We start from the raw sequence: 15,659 nt of genomic DNA, 5'->3' as shown, positions 1-15,659 counted from the left end.
AGTTGTCTATCCGATTCTTTACTGTACCGTTGGTATTTGTGAATATTTAGACACTGATACGAGGCTAATCCTGAGTAAAAGAGTCTGTAATCAAGGAACACAGCGGTAATTTGGAACTCGAAAATGGTCTATACAACACTGGAATAGACATCCTGAAAAATTGAAAAAGATTGAAAAATCGAAAAGTCTTTGCGAAAGAAATCTTCAGTGTCTTACCTCCAATCAAAAAAGTCAAGTTTGAAGCTCGTATTTGAAAGGGAGGTGACGTCATCAACCCCTTAAGGGATCCTCCAATCACCGTCCTACTTTTTTGACATGGTGACGTAGCATTACTATTGGTATCGATTAGCCAGTTGCCATAGTGACCAGGGGCAGTACTGTTGCCCCCGAAGACTGGTTGGTTGTTGAAGGCTTGTCCTGATAAGAGCCATCCTTGGAGGGGACTTTCGAAGTTAAAGATCACGCAACCTTAGGAATAAGGAAAATTATATTCAATGGTGGTGATTATTTATTGATGTTTGTTTGTAAATGTGTGGGCTACACTAATGAAGCATGACAATAATCCGCACAACAACATGTAAACAAATGTGTGGGCTATACTAGTAAAGCATGCCAATAAACCGCACAACAACATGTAAACAAATGTGTGGGCTATACTAATGAAGCATGCCAATAAATCACACAACAAAATGTAAACAAATGTGTGGGCTATACTAATAAAGCATGCCAATAAATCACACAACAACATGTAAACAAATGTGTGGGCTATACTAATAAAGCATGCCAATAATCCGCACAACAACATGTAAACAAATGTGTGGGCTATACTAATGAAGCATGCCAATAAATCACACAACAACATGTAAACAAATGTGTGGGCTATACTAATAAAGCATGCCAATAAATCACACAACAACATGTAAACAAATGTGTGGGCTATACTAATGAAGCATGCCAATAAACCGCAAACAAATGAATTACAAAACCATATAAACAATATATGAAAAATAATTTGATTGAAGATTGAATTATGTTCTTAAAATTTTACTTGGTAAAAAATCAAATTTAAAGAGCTTAAGCTACGGACACACGGCGCAACATTGCGCGCTGAAGTAGAAAACTTTCCTACTTCAGCAACATTGTGTCCGTGCCTTTAATGTCGCAATTTTTTATAATCAAATTGATATCAAAGAAATTACAAATTAATGAATGTATGAAAATGACCAACAAAAATGAAATATATATATATATATGAACTAAAAACCCAAGTGCATGCAACAAACGTGAAAAAATTAGTTGACAATCAAACAAACGAGACAGAAAATGAAATTAAGTGCTGACCACAGTTTTGCAAGCGGGTATTAATCATCCAAACCTATCGTAAAATTAAGAAAAATGATGTTGAGTTTTTTTTTCTACTTCTAAGCGGTGGAAATGATCCCTTAATAGAAGAGTGTGGTTCATTTAGAGTTAGCTAATTGAAAACATTTTAAAGAGCATTCCATTCGTTGTAATTAAGTACGCGTGTACATTCATTCTGCGTGAAGAAGATACCAGAACATTCTCTCCATCCTCGCGATCATACCCTGTAGGAAGGCGAGCCGGGAGCGGGAGTAACCGTTTAAAAATACTGTCATAAAACTAAAGGCTCTTCAATCAAATGTACATTGTACCTACTTTTATCTCCCGGGGGGGGGGGGGGGGGGGGTACACCGCCAGAATTTGGGTAGGGGTGTTCCGCTGGGATTCTGAAAGGTGGGATTCTGAAAGGGGTACCCTGTTTATGACAAAAAAAACCATATTTGTAGTCCCTGTTTATGACAAAAGATACAATTCATTGCACTGAGTTCCCGTTTCAATTATCATGTCATCTCGCGTATTGTTTTTTTTTACGACCATAATAACCAGTTTCGGTCAATACGAAAGTAGAAACCCTGAATATGACAGAAAACTCAGGAAGAACTTGGAACTTGAGTGAAATTGCATACCCTGTTTATGACAAGAAGCTCGAAAAACCATACTCTGTTCAGCGGATCATCCCCGTATAGTCCATATATGCGAGTACCCCCCCCCCCCTTCCACGGGTTTTATCTGATTATCAGTTCATTCTGAGTTAATTAAAGTTCCATGTTTTGAACATCAAGAGGTTTTGGTGTTGCAGATATATGTATATTGAATAACAAAGAGTGTTGAATTTTCACTTTGAAGTGCCTATGACACCTAACTTAAAATTTTCAGTATTCATTCTAAATGAAAAGTTGAATGGTAAAATATCTTTATATGGTTTGAGTGATGCATCTTGGAGATATCAAGGTTTATACTTCCAATATATATTATATATATATAAATACATGAAATAATGTCTACGAATTTCATGTCACTGGACGATATTTTTATGTTAAAAAATACTTTTTTCCGGCAATTAAAGTGTCTACTTTGCTATTCCTTTTTTCTTTCAAGAGAGTTGAGAATTTTCTTGAATGATATTGAATAACAAAAGATCCTGTGAGACGATTCAATTGAGAAAAAAAGCTTTCGCATGCAATTTAAAAAAAAAAATTCAATAAATGAACAGACCAACATCCTCTCTAAAAAAAGTCATATCTAATTAAATTGTGTTTTTCTTTAACGAGGAAGTAACTTTGTTAGCCCGCAGCGAAAACTCTGTAGGCATTCAAATTCTTCACTAATACCATTCAATTGTCGATTTTTTTGACTTCTCGTCATCTAAGATTTTTCGTGACACTTTTCATGCAGACCCAGCTAGAAGAGTGATAACATACAGGGTGTTTCGAATAGTTGAAAAAATATAAAGACCTATGTAATAACTATTAAAGTCATGATCATTATAATTATCATTTTCATACTACATTACATTATCGTATTTTCTAATAGAAATTCTTACAAGCTATTTATCACATACTGTACTTTTCAACTTTAAAATATTGCAAAATATTAAACATTTTCACTTTATTCGATACAGAAAGATTTTATGTATCATTTTTTGCGGTAAATATCTGAATGACTGTCTGAATTTTACATTAAAACTTACTTTAATGTTAAACAAATTATTTTAATCTTTTTTCTTCGTTTACCGTCTTTAATCGCCGCAAGCCAAACACTAGTTACGCTAATTTCTAAGGATATATTTTAAAGACGAAATTGCGTAAATTGATATGCTGTTTATCTTTTTTTTTTGTGTTATGGATGAAAAAGTAGTTTAGGAAGAAGCGAAGAAAAATAGGATATTGATCCAAATTCTAATAAAAAATTCTAGATTGGAACTTTTTAGACTTAAAAAGAGACTTTTCACTGATTGCACAAACTGGCTGAAGTCTAAAAAGGTTTCAGAATACTCTTGGAACCTATCATTTTTGATGCCAAATTCAGCCAATGATAAATAAGAATTGTTTTAGAAGAACTAAAAATCAATGAGAAGAAGAACTGAGGCCGCTTAAAGTAAGTGTATCATTTTGAAACAAATGTGCCGTAGTAGATAATTTTATCACCGTAAATACGAAAGATAATAGACTGACGTTTCGGACGTTAGTCCTTCGTCGGAATCATTTTCTTACCGCTTAACGCTGCTTGGTTGTTTGGATCCTTTCCTTGAAGAGAAGCTACTTCGATTTTGATAAGGCAGAAGAAACAGAACAATTTGACAGCTAATTTTAAACATAGGAACCTCATTCTTCTTAGTGAGTCTTAAAAGATGAGAAAATGAGTCTAGCCGAGACTCATAGAGCGTAGAAAGATCTCTACGCTTTGAGAGAAGGAGAGGAAAACTATATGAATTAAACCACCACAGTTTCAATTCTATTCCCTTGAACAGGATATGAAAACCACGTAACGCGAAATCCTCAAACGTAATTCAATTCAATTTTTAAAAAAGAAAGACAATGGTCGTTTAAAAAGATATGTGAAAAGCTATTATTCTAGCCAGGGAGGTGTTTTGTTCATTTGTTTTTAAAATGGTACAAAAAAAATTTCACTCGAATCAACGATTGGCGAGTGAAATGGAGCTCATTAGCGAATGCCGCTCAAATTTACAATTGTTACTAGTGGAGGATCCCAGCGGGGGCTGATTTCGCTAACGTTTGAATATCATCGAAAAAATCCCCTCCTAAAGATAAACAGCTTGAGTTTAATTTACTTGTGTTCAAGCTAAGCAAGAGCCTCTCGAACAAATGAGTTCTCTTTGAAACGCTTCTGTAAATATCGGCCCTAAAGTAAATGATCAAACTATAGCCAATCGTAGCAAACCTTTTTCTTGGCGATAATTTCTAACATTAGAGAGTTTTAGATTGACTTTTTTTCTCCCCGCAAAAGCCAAACGTGACCACGTTTTTATCGTTTTCCTGTATTTTACTTTACCTTTTACAAACCTTCTCACCAAAGACAAATATTCTTTTGTTTTTCTACTATTTGGACTTTTTTGCGATTCTTTTTAAGCTATTTGGAATAATTTTTGAATGGTCAACTGACGTTTCGCGTTTGCCGTGAACGTAATTCTAAAACTCTCTATTCTCTTCAATTATATCTTATTGGAAGTGAACGAATTTATTTCTATATTATTACATTTTGTTTTGAAGAAGCCCTGTTAGGGATTTCCAAAGCTCTGACGTGCTTGAGTGCTTGTTGATGTCGAGTCAAGAAATACTTAGGAGTAGAATAGAAATCCTTGAGTTAGGGACGTCATATGGACAAGGCAAATAATAAGGCGACAGCAATCCAGATCTTTTATTCGGAGCACACCTTTCAGGTGCACTTAGATTTATTTCAATAGGCCAATACGTTGGGGACTCAGCTATTTTGGTCCTTTTCCGCGGCTCGTCTGCAGTCGTACATCAATACGGACACTGTTTGTTTGCAGCTTTGCTATTTAGTGTTACCCCCATAAAATAAAGTTTGTTGATTGATTGATATCGAAGTTACGTATGAATCCTCTCTAAAGATTCGAGAAAGTCGGAAAGTAGATCTTAAGATCAAAAGTTTTTTTATCTTAAGATAAAAATTTTGTCGATATTTTCAAGTAGTTTTTAGTTCTTTAAGACTAAGACGGGAAATGAAAGTATTAGAGCTAAAGTGCGTGCCCTAAAGACGTAAGGATGTTGCCTGAACGTAACACAAAAGAATGTAAGGTCGGTTTCTTTGAACAGTAGATTGGTTAATTTCTTTCTACAATAAAAAAGGCTTCGGAAATAATTGCTATTTTCAGAATTCCCAACCCCGGCACGACAAAGCCAGCAAAGCGGTTTGAAAAGAGGGGGTGCCTGATCACGACATTCTCAGATTTATCTGAAACATTCTCCTTCCCTCGTAGTAAACAGTGTACCCCTATGTTAGTCGAAAGACCAAAAATATAACCTTCATCAGAGTTCACTAATTCGATGAATTTTTTTGACTACATTTTTTCTTGTCTACGTTATCCATGCATGTCTAATTACATCGAAACCAGTTTTACCGGTTTAACCAGGTCTATCTTTTGTCAGTCCAGAATGTTGGTTCCAGTTAGAAATTTTTTCAAAAAATGATCGTAAAAATACAGAAATCTCTTTCTTGGATTAGTCATATATGCTGAACAAGTTTATATTTTCGTCACAAAATGCGAAGTTACATAGACCTTTCCTGAGATAGCGAACATGGTGCATTGTGGTCTAGCTTCGGTACAAACATCTTTTGTTCATCATGCCTTATATGGAGTTGTTTGTACCGAACCTACACCACAATGTATCCTGTTTATCAAACTCAGAAAAGGCCGTTGTAAATTCATGACCAAAAATTGGGAGTGCCTGTGATCCTCCGCCACCCCGCCTATGACGGGGAGACTAAGCGAGGAAGGGTTCATCCAAACTTGAATGGTACGGGACGGGGCGAAAAAATTCTTTATGAGCGATACTAACGAATCGTAAAATCTGGCTGCACCATCCGAGTCGATTCCTGTTATGAATTTTTCACAGGTAGCCCAAGCTAGGTTTCTGTGGTGTCATGTTATAAGAAAATGTATGGCGATACTTACTCAATAAAATCGTCAAAATGTGAAAATTAAAGAAATCTTAGCCTAGCTTGGGCTACCCGTGAAATTAGAAAATTCAAACTAAACTTTTGAATTTTTTAAAAAAACTTGACGGTATTTCAGACCATCGTCTAGAACTCGACCCACTCCCCACTCCCCACGCTTCATCGATCTCATACGTAAACCGCCTTACCGAATAATTGATATAACAGTATCGAAATTTATCGAGTATCGAGTTACTACAGAAGGGCTAATGTCATTCAATAGATTTACTGGAATCAACGATACGGCCAATCCTAGTATTTTTAGTTCAACATGAATAATTTTTGGCCACTGCAATAGAACTCTTGTGAGTAAATGTAGTAAATCTCAAATCAAAGTTCTTCAATCTGGTTGAAAACTCAGTAGAATAGTTAAGAAAACCTGAGTTCAAAGGGTCTGCTCGCTTGTTTTCCTTTCAACCAAATCAAGAAGTTAATTAACTAATGCCAAATTACATTAATGAGTGAAAAACCTACTTAAAACTGACGTCAAAGCTATTATAGCTATAAAACAATATGTCTTCGAAACTGGCGGTTAGATCCTAACTACTTTTAAATCACACTCAAACTCGCTCTAGAAGACCCCAGACTTAACTTTGTGACTCGCAAGGTTTTTCCAGAATTAGACAAAATGTTTTATCTATTTCTATTTTATTTATTTGTTTTTATGTATTTAAATTCCCAAGAGTGATGTTTGCTGTGCATTTGTTCGTCATTTCTCCAACCCAGTTTTATGTTAAAAAATATATAAAATTAGAATCGATTTGTCTTTTTCCAAAATGCGTTTTGATTCTTGTACTTCTTGCATGTCAACTTAAAGATATCAAGACTCATTATGCAAAAATTAAAGATTTTTTAGCAAAATATTTTTGATTTAGTGTCTTAAACAACAACGGTTGAATATAATTGCCAGCCAAAACATCCTAGTCATTTATTTTGGATCCGACACGAAATTTGTATGCAAAACTAAAAATATGACCACCAACGTTAGTCCATACATGTTCTAGAACATCTCACCTCCGTCATTAGGTAAAGAAAAAAAGATTATTTATTATATTTTGATTTCTTTTCTTAATTAGCCTCCTTGAAACGAACGTAATACAAACTGAGAACACAATATGATCATCCAAGCAATCAATCATGTGACGTAATTATAGGGGTCCTTTTGAGGACTGAGTCTTTGTTCTGGCTACGGGCGATTCCGAATCTTAGTGCGAAGTGCATTGTTTTTCAAAATGAAAACATTCCGGGTATTCAAAATTGTTCAATACTCTGAAACGACCTCTTGGTTGACAATAGTCAGGGCACGGCTAACTCACATATCGAATCCTGAAATTGAACAATCTTTGGGCTGATCAAAGTCAGGGCATGGGTAACTCCCTGAATGAATTGATATTAAGAGGAAATTTTTTTCAATAATGAGCAATAATGGCAAAAAGCGCCAAAAACTAGACTTTAGTATGAGTTTTGATCCAATTTTCGTTTTGGGTTAACACTCAAAATCTTTTTTAAACAGTTAGGAACTGATGTACTTTGATAAAATGCCTGTTTGAAGCGGTATTTTCAATTATTGTACAAAGATGTTTTGTTGCATTTGTGTTAGAATGTTGCTTTGTCAGGCTTTTTTATAGAAAATATAGGGGAAATAAGCAAATGAAGGCCTAAATCTCATTTTCGAATAAAATTTTTGCTTTGGGTCAACACTGTGATTTCACTTTCATCGGTCATCTCCACTTCCAAACAAGTTAAACTTTCTGAATAACAAGATTTTAGCCTTGTACAACAGCCTTTCTTCAAGAAAATATTTTTTGGCGCTCACTGCTTGAATACGAAAAGAATTCTCTCTTAACTTGTTAGGTTTTGTGGAGGGAGAAAAACCCTCGAATCAAGGGAGAGAGCAAACAGGCTGTACACACATGTAACGCCGAGTCCAGGAATCAAACCTGAGACCGTAGAGGTGAGAGGTGAGTGTGCTACAGCTATGTCACTCTTGATTCCCCAATCATTCTATTAGTGTTTCTTCCAACAAAGACATTGGATCGTGTTTGCAGTTAGACTTTTGCATATTTTCTTTATTTCGGAGTACACTGATAAAACTTTAAAAGTTTGGCGACTCGAAAATCTGCTGAAAGGCGCTACGCCCAAAATGTCGAGGACACAAAAATTCTCGTTCATTGGTTTACGTTTCTAGCCCTTAGAAAAGGAAGCAGAGAGAGAGACTTGCTCATGATCACCAAGTTTGTTTTTTTTTTTTCGCTTCTTTCTTTCTTTTGGTTGTTTAGTTAGTTAATTTAGTTAGTCAATTTATTTGTGTTTTTTTGTGTATTTTTTTCTTTTCTTTCTGAGATTTGATACTGATAATTTGTAATTTTTGTAATTATCAACTTTAATTTTAGAAAGTAATTTAACCAAATTTTATGAGAAGAATGAAATAATAAGAAATATGAAAAAACAAGAAAGAAAGAAAAAAAAAAAAAAAAAAAAAAAAAAAACGAAGAAAGAAAAATTGACTAAAAAACCCATGAGAAAGATTTTTTATCACTTTGAACAAAAAATAGTTGCCTCGATCTTCATTCATGACATGATCTTTACAATTAATTAGTTTCTACGATATAGCTATTTACCTTTGAGTGATGTATCTGTAACTTGAGTCAAGATGGACACCTGAAAACAACCATATCATAAATAATTAAAACTTGCATCAAACATCAATTTTTACTGATCAATACTCTGAAAACATTTCTGGGCTTGTCTACGTCAGCCGGGCACGGCTGACTCAAAGATGAAACTCTGAAACAACCTCTGGGCTGATCTAAGTCAGAGCACGGCTAACTCATAGATCGTGACGAATTGGATTGAATTTAGCGGAGAAAACCCCCTCGAAGCTGTTAAGTCATTGAAAATGAGACGAGAAATCGTCGATATTGGATTTGGTATCGTAAAAGTCAAGAGTACCAATATTCTATGAAAGTCGAGAGCATATTGACGTTATATTTTGTAGATAAATTGCCCTGAAATTGCTCAAACTATTAAGAGCGATGAGTCAGGTATTACTGATGTGTATGGAGAGGAAAATATAGATAGCTACTAAATGGTAAAAAATTAGAAGCTGAAAGAAAACTTTTTTGTCGACGTTAGAAAAAAGTAATTGAATGATTGTAATGTGAACTCAATGATAATGAATTAGCTTTTTCAAGTGAAAGAGAAAATAATAGAAATGAATTTAAAATTTAAGGTTTTTACAGTGGCGTGACCAGGGATCTTGGAGGGGAGTTGCACAGGCAATGATTTGGAGAAACAAAGAAAAAAAAGAAAAAAAAAAAAAAAAAAAAGAAGAAGAAGAAGAAAAATAAAAGTAACCAAAAACAAGCAGAACAAAAAAAAAAGGGAAAATGGGTGAGTGATTCTTCACAATGCTACAATATGCAGATTGCAAGTGGCCTTTATTTAATCTAAAAACATTTACATGCAATTTTAAAGCAAAAGGAGATAGATGAGCGGACATCAAGCTTTTATGGGGGGTGCACTTGCACCCTGTGCTCCCCCCTGGTAACGGCTCTGTTTTGAATGGAGAGATAGATTTCACATTATGAAAGTATTACTGAAATGTTAATAAATCAAGAAAAACATTACTAATGGAGTTTAAGCCTTGAGGCATTATTTTGCTTCGTGGTTGTCAAATAAAAGAATTAAATAAAGATACTTGTTACATTATGAAATAATATAAGCTATTAAATATTCATTAGAAAACTCATTAATAATTCATGAAGGAAACACAATAGAAATCATGACCATGAAGGAGGTTTTATATCTGATATAGATTCGTCTTCATTTGCATAAACTTTAACTTTGATTTTCTCTATCAAACTTGGTTCATTTCCTAAAGAATTCGGTACAGTATGAGAACATACATCATGAGTTTTCTAAGCCGTTCAATAAACTCGCAGATCGTGTTTTATCGGGTCTAAAACCACTCGGCTACGCCTCGTGTTTTATACCCGATAAAACACTCCTGCTCGTTTATTAAACAGTACTAAATTACTGCCTTTTGTTAGCATATAAAGGCAATAGATTTCAAGTGAAGTAAAATTAAAGGGTTTTTATTTTTCGATGTTAAAATATAATGATTTAAAGATGCTTCGTAACAATTTTATTGTCAATGATAATAAATTAGAAATGAAATGAAATTGATATCAGATTCCCATCTTTTCTCATCTTTTTGTGTTTAGGGTTGAAACATTATTTTTTTACTCGAAATATCTCGACAGATAAATCGGTCAATACTAAAACTAGAAAATGAATTTATTTGTAAACGTTGTGTTTAGTTATTGAATAGGTAGGTCGTGGGATCTTTCTCGAGAGATCTTCATATTGTTCTGGTGAATTTGATACTCAGCCCCAAACGTGGCCGGAACATGAATAGACGATACCAACGAGAAGTATATTAATCAAGTTGCTTTGTTCCTGTCTAAAGCAACCATTGCTAATTGTTATGTCTTACATGAAAAACTCAAACAGCTTTTTGGGTTCAATAAATGATGATGAAAAACTCAAACAGCTTTTTGGGTTCAATAAATGATGTTTTCTTTGGTGAAATTGCTTGTCATCTTGATAGTATTTGACTTTCTCCTCTACAAGTTCTCTACTAACAAGTTCTCTGTTCTCGACATTAAAATTGCACACAACAGGTATTTTGGGTTGAATAAAATAGTTTCTCGAAGAAAGGGCTTTGAAAATAAAAACTCTTGTTTATACTTGTTTATAAGATATATTTTCCCGACAACTGCGTTTTAACTATCTTCTTTGTAATGAAATTTTACAATTTTCTTGCACGCGACTCGTTGTAAACAAAAATTTGAAATGTTGAAATTTTAATATAAAATTTGAAAATTTAAAACTCTTGTTCATGAGATATATTTCCCTGACAACTGCGTTTTAACTATCTTCTTTCTACTGAAATCAGTTTTACAGTTCTCTTGCATGCGACTTGTTGTAAACAAAAATTTTAAGAAAGAAAAAGAAATGAGAAGGATAGAGAAATAAAAAAGTTAGATCGAAAGCCAAAAAATAGGGAAAGAAATAAAGAGCGAAAGAAAATAAGGAGGAAAAAAGGAGAGAAGGAAGGGATGCAGAGATAAAGATAAAGATAAAGATGCAGCCCAAAAAGGTACAACTGAAATAGATAATTACATAAGAAAGTGTTGCGTCAATTGATAAAATTTGTGCCTCATTTGCAATTAGTTTTTTAAAAGATAATCTACGAAACAAATGACTGAAGAATTTCTTGAATTAACGTCTCATCGTTTTTAGTAAGGTTTGTCTTTTAAACTGTCATCACGAAATATATTTCGAACTTTTAGTATTTTTTAACCAAACGCCGGGTTTTGTATTTTTAATGTTTTCTTCAAACAAAATGCTGCCAGTAGAGCGAAGTTTAAATTAAGCATGATACTGCACCAGCTACGCACTAATTAGTATGTCGTAACTGAAAATGGCTTTAGTATCTACGTTCTGAAATGCTACAAAAATACGTACTGAAATGTTCAAAAATACATACCACAAATACTGAAAACGTCAGAATGAATTGAGTCCTGCTTTTCATGTTTTCTCGCTGAAGATGTCGTCGTGAAAGGTATTTTCTTTCGTTCCAATATTTCTAAACAATAATTGTCAGCACCTGAAAGATATAATCTTCATAAGTCTAGCTCGATCTATATCGAACAGTCATCTAGATCACTCAATAAGACTGGTAAAGTAACGGAACACTATTATATAGTCCGTATTGATGTCAGATGACAATGATGACGTCACTTACTCATTAATATTCAAAATGTCCGAGCTAGACTTAAAATGTCAGACAAAATGTTGCGCAAGTTCCTTCCTGAAAATTGTAAACCAATTTCCTAAATTATTGGAAATATTTTGAGTTTATCCGTACAAACATATGGCTGATCATAAAGATATAAACTACGTTTAAAATTATAGGGTAAAAGTGTTTACACTAGGAAAAGTAAACAAAACGCAAGTTTTAAAAGGTTCCGTCGCTAAACACCAGTTAAAATTTACACAGGTTTTCCTAAACAGCACCTTTCAAGGAACTGGAAACCCAGTAAAGACTTAGTGATAAAACGCGCTTCAAATACTTTTTGTTCAGTAATATCTCATATTTTTCATGTCGTTCCATTAGTCAAAATAAAAAGATATGTCTAATTTTTATTTTTTATTTTTTATTTTTACATGACAAAGTTCTTGCGATTAGGTGTATATACAGTCAATTCAAAAGACGTTATGGTCGACCGGCTCATACCTACGCGACTGGACCGAAAGGAATATGGGTAAAAATTACTGAAGCGGTTAAATATTCGTTCTGAATCAATTGTTACCGCTAGTAATAAGATAATAATGGCGAGAAACAATCCATCAAATGCATGTCTCTTTGGGTTTAGGGAAACAAAAACAAAGTACTTATGATTCAGTTCACAATTCCGAAAATATGAAGGCATTAAAAAAACGTCTACTTCAACACTTCCCGCTCTCTTCGCTCGCTAGACTTTCGAAAAGTCCGCCGCCCGCTTTGTTTTGTCTTTTTACTGGCGCGCGACTTCGACTTCGCAATCTAAAAGAACACCGGGAAACAAGAGAGGTCGACTTGGGGCAAGTCTATCCGCTCGCCTACGAAGGTTCGTGAACCAAGCATAACTAGTCAGATTGCTACCCAGAGTTCCTTTCGGTTTAGTCGCGTAGGCTTGAGATGGTCGACGACAACGTTTTTTGAATTGACTATATACAGCTGTTTCAAAAACATTTCAGTGGTGAATGCTTTCTGGCATGTTTCATGTTGCTGTTCATTCTGCGGTTTGGGCTCCACGGGGAACCCCATCAAATATTTGGTCATATGTATATTTATTTATATACATATATATTTCATCTTATTTTTATTTATACTTTAGCAGTTTTAATATATTTACTATTACATTAACTTTAGCATGATGAATGTAAAGCTGCTATAGTAGATGTGCCATCATTAAACCGTTATCATCATAATCATCATTATCATCATCATCAACATGATCATCATTATCATTATGTTGCTTACTGTTGCTTGAAATGTGTTATATTCATACTGTATATATTACATGTAAACACAGAAGAAAATATGTCGGGATAAACGTGCAGAAAAAGTTCATCAAAATTACTGACATATTGTAGTGATCTTTCGCTGATTGCATTAACATAAACTTGTTATACGACAAAACTTACATCAACCTCCCTTGAAATACTGAACAACATTTGATAGGCTGCGTTTCTTGGATATACACTTGATTGCAAAAAGATTGTAGTACACATTTATACATATATCTAATGAGATGCAAGACATCAAATGAGATGCAGAATGTAAAACATGCGTTAATACGATTGCTTAACCACGACATTTTGTGGAAAATACTTTTTTAACTTGACTTTGTGCAATATCTATAATGTCTATGATACAATAGAAGATAAATAAGACCAAATAAGTTACTTTTTACGTTCTGCATCTCATTTGATATCTTGCGTCTCATTAGATATATGTATAAATGTATACTACAACCTTTCTGCAATCAAGTGTATATATATATATATATATACACACACCTAACCAAAAAAATTCTGTAACTTCATGTCTTCTGTTCTCGAGAGCCGAAACAATAGAAAAACAAAAGACATATGTAAAGGTAAAGTTGCAGAATTCTTATGGTTAGGTATATATATATATACCCAACCAAAACATTCTGCAACTTTACATATATGTATGTGTGTGTGTCTTTTGTTTTTCTATTGTTTCGTCTCTCGAGAACAAAAGACATCATGTATATCTGTTACAGAATTTTTTTGGTTTAACAGGGCTCTCTTTGAACTAGCTCTGCTAAATGATACATCGCTGTATGAATATTTTTGGGATAAATAAATAAAAAAATAAAATAAATAAAATAAATGAATAAATAAACAAATACCTTCTTCAAACACTTTTGCATTTGAACCAACCAGAACGCTTGGATAAGCACCAATCGTAGCGTTATTTCCAAAGCGTCCTCGGCTGATTGGTTTACAGATCGAAAACTAAATATAACTATAACAATCACATCCATGTTTTAACCAATCAGAGAGCTAGAAAAAGCGCCAATCGTTAGGCTCTCTGCTGGGTGGCTTCGAAAACTGGGAATAGTTCGCAACAAAAGAGGATATTTATGTCGTCCAACAATGCATTGCGCCACGACCATATTGTCATATATATGTCCCAGAATGCTACGCGGGTACGAGCCGCGAAATTCAAAATGGTGCCATAACTGTCGAAGCTAGCAGTCTGGATTTCCTTCCACAATCCAAATTACTCTATGTTTACTGTGTTGATAACCTTTTCCAATTTGAAGTTTAGTTCAAAAATCTTCCAGTGATGTCTCTATGCATTTACGTGAACGCCGAATTGTTGTTTTTCCAATGGTGAAAAAGTGCGTGAACTCAATCAACAGAGATCGCCCTGTGTTATTGACATAATTTCTTGTTGTCATATTGAGGTAAGCTAAACCTTTTTGAATATAATTAGAATGAAGTCATTAAGCCCGTGAAATAGATATTAGACTAATACACTTTAGTAGACCCTAATTCAATTGTTTTCTTTTGTGTCTATTTACACGTTCACTAATAATTTTTATTTCACGGGTTAAATGCCTTCACTCTATCAAACTTTTAAGAGTTTTATAAAACATTAGTTGTCGATAAATAGTCCGCACGCTGAAAAAGCAGTCATTACGATGGAAGGCAGTCTGTACTCATTCAAATATATAATATATATAATTCTGCCTTTTTACCACTCTAGGAATTGACTAAATCGACAACAACTTCCACTAAATCGCCCCTACGAGTGCTTTGATCTAAAATCAGCCTTTCTTTGCTATATTTTTGTTGAAAAAAAAAAAAAAAAATCCAAGATCAATAACCAAAGAAAACACAAACAACCGGCTACTAACCATAGTAGTTTCAAAGCACAAGATTTCTTTATTCCAAAAGATCACCAAAACAGCCCTTTTCAGGCGCAATCTTGTTTCTCTGAAGCATAGGAGGTGCGAATTTTCGAACGATGCATTGTGGGACGACATAAATATCCTCCTTTGTTCGCGACAAAAGAACATGAAGGCCTTTGCCCTTCATGGTTTCTTGTTCAAGCAAAAAACTTTAAAACAGTTATCGTAAAATGATAAGTTATACACCGTAGTGAAAATTGTAACTGACGTTTCGGACGTTAGTCCTTCGTCTATTGACTTCGTGCTATTGACTCCGACGAAGGACTAACGTCCGAAACGTCAGTTACTATTTTCACTACGGTGTATAACTTATCATTTTACGATAACTGTTTTATTAGGAACACCGACGCAGTCCACGCTAGTGTTTACTAGCCATCATCTACAAAAAACTTTAAATTCGTTTCCGCAAAGCTGATGCAAATTTTGCTTTAAAATTTCATCCCCTTTACTTTATCATGTCGGTCTTTATTCTTTTGACAAATAAATAAATAAAAGATAAAATTGATAAAATTAGGGAAAGATTTTGAAAAGATGCATTAG

General features: G+C 34.1%; 1 protein-coding gene across 2 annotated transcripts in view; it reads right to left on the bottom strand.

The window, feature by feature from the left end:
• The window catches only part of LOC116296389 (uncharacterized), a 32,497-nt gene that overhangs the window by 15,799 nt on the left and 1,039 nt on the right, over nucleotides 1-15,659 (bottom strand). The window contains exons 2-4 of one of the 2 annotated variants that reach the window (XM_089025076.1): nucleotides 11,615-11,734; nucleotides 8,682-8,721; nucleotides 217-468 (exon numbers count right to left, since the gene is read on the bottom strand). In XM_089025076.1, the coding sequence (XP_088881202.1) occupies nucleotides 217-468; nucleotides 8,682-8,721; nucleotides 11,615-11,659 (337 nt within the window). In that variant the 5' untranslated portion in view covers nucleotides 11,660-11,734. Of the gene's footprint in view, nucleotides 1-216; nucleotides 469-3,575; nucleotides 3,781-8,681; nucleotides 8,722-11,614; nucleotides 11,735-15,659 lie in introns of those variants that run through there. The other variant, XM_089025075.1, reaches the window with a different exon arrangement.

The sequence above is a fragment of the Actinia tenebrosa genome, unplaced genomic scaffold, assembly GCF_029948245.1.
Source record: "Actinia tenebrosa isolate PJP-AT-01 unplaced genomic scaffold, QUT_ActTen_1.0 PGA_scaffold9__36_contigs__length_13948895, whole genome shotgun sequence".
In the NCBI taxonomy this organism is placed as follows: Eukaryota; Metazoa; Cnidaria; class Anthozoa; order Actiniaria; family Actiniidae; genus Actinia; species Actinia tenebrosa.
Note: the sequence above shows the minus strand (reverse complement) of the source record. Positions and strands in the feature narration are given on the sequence as shown.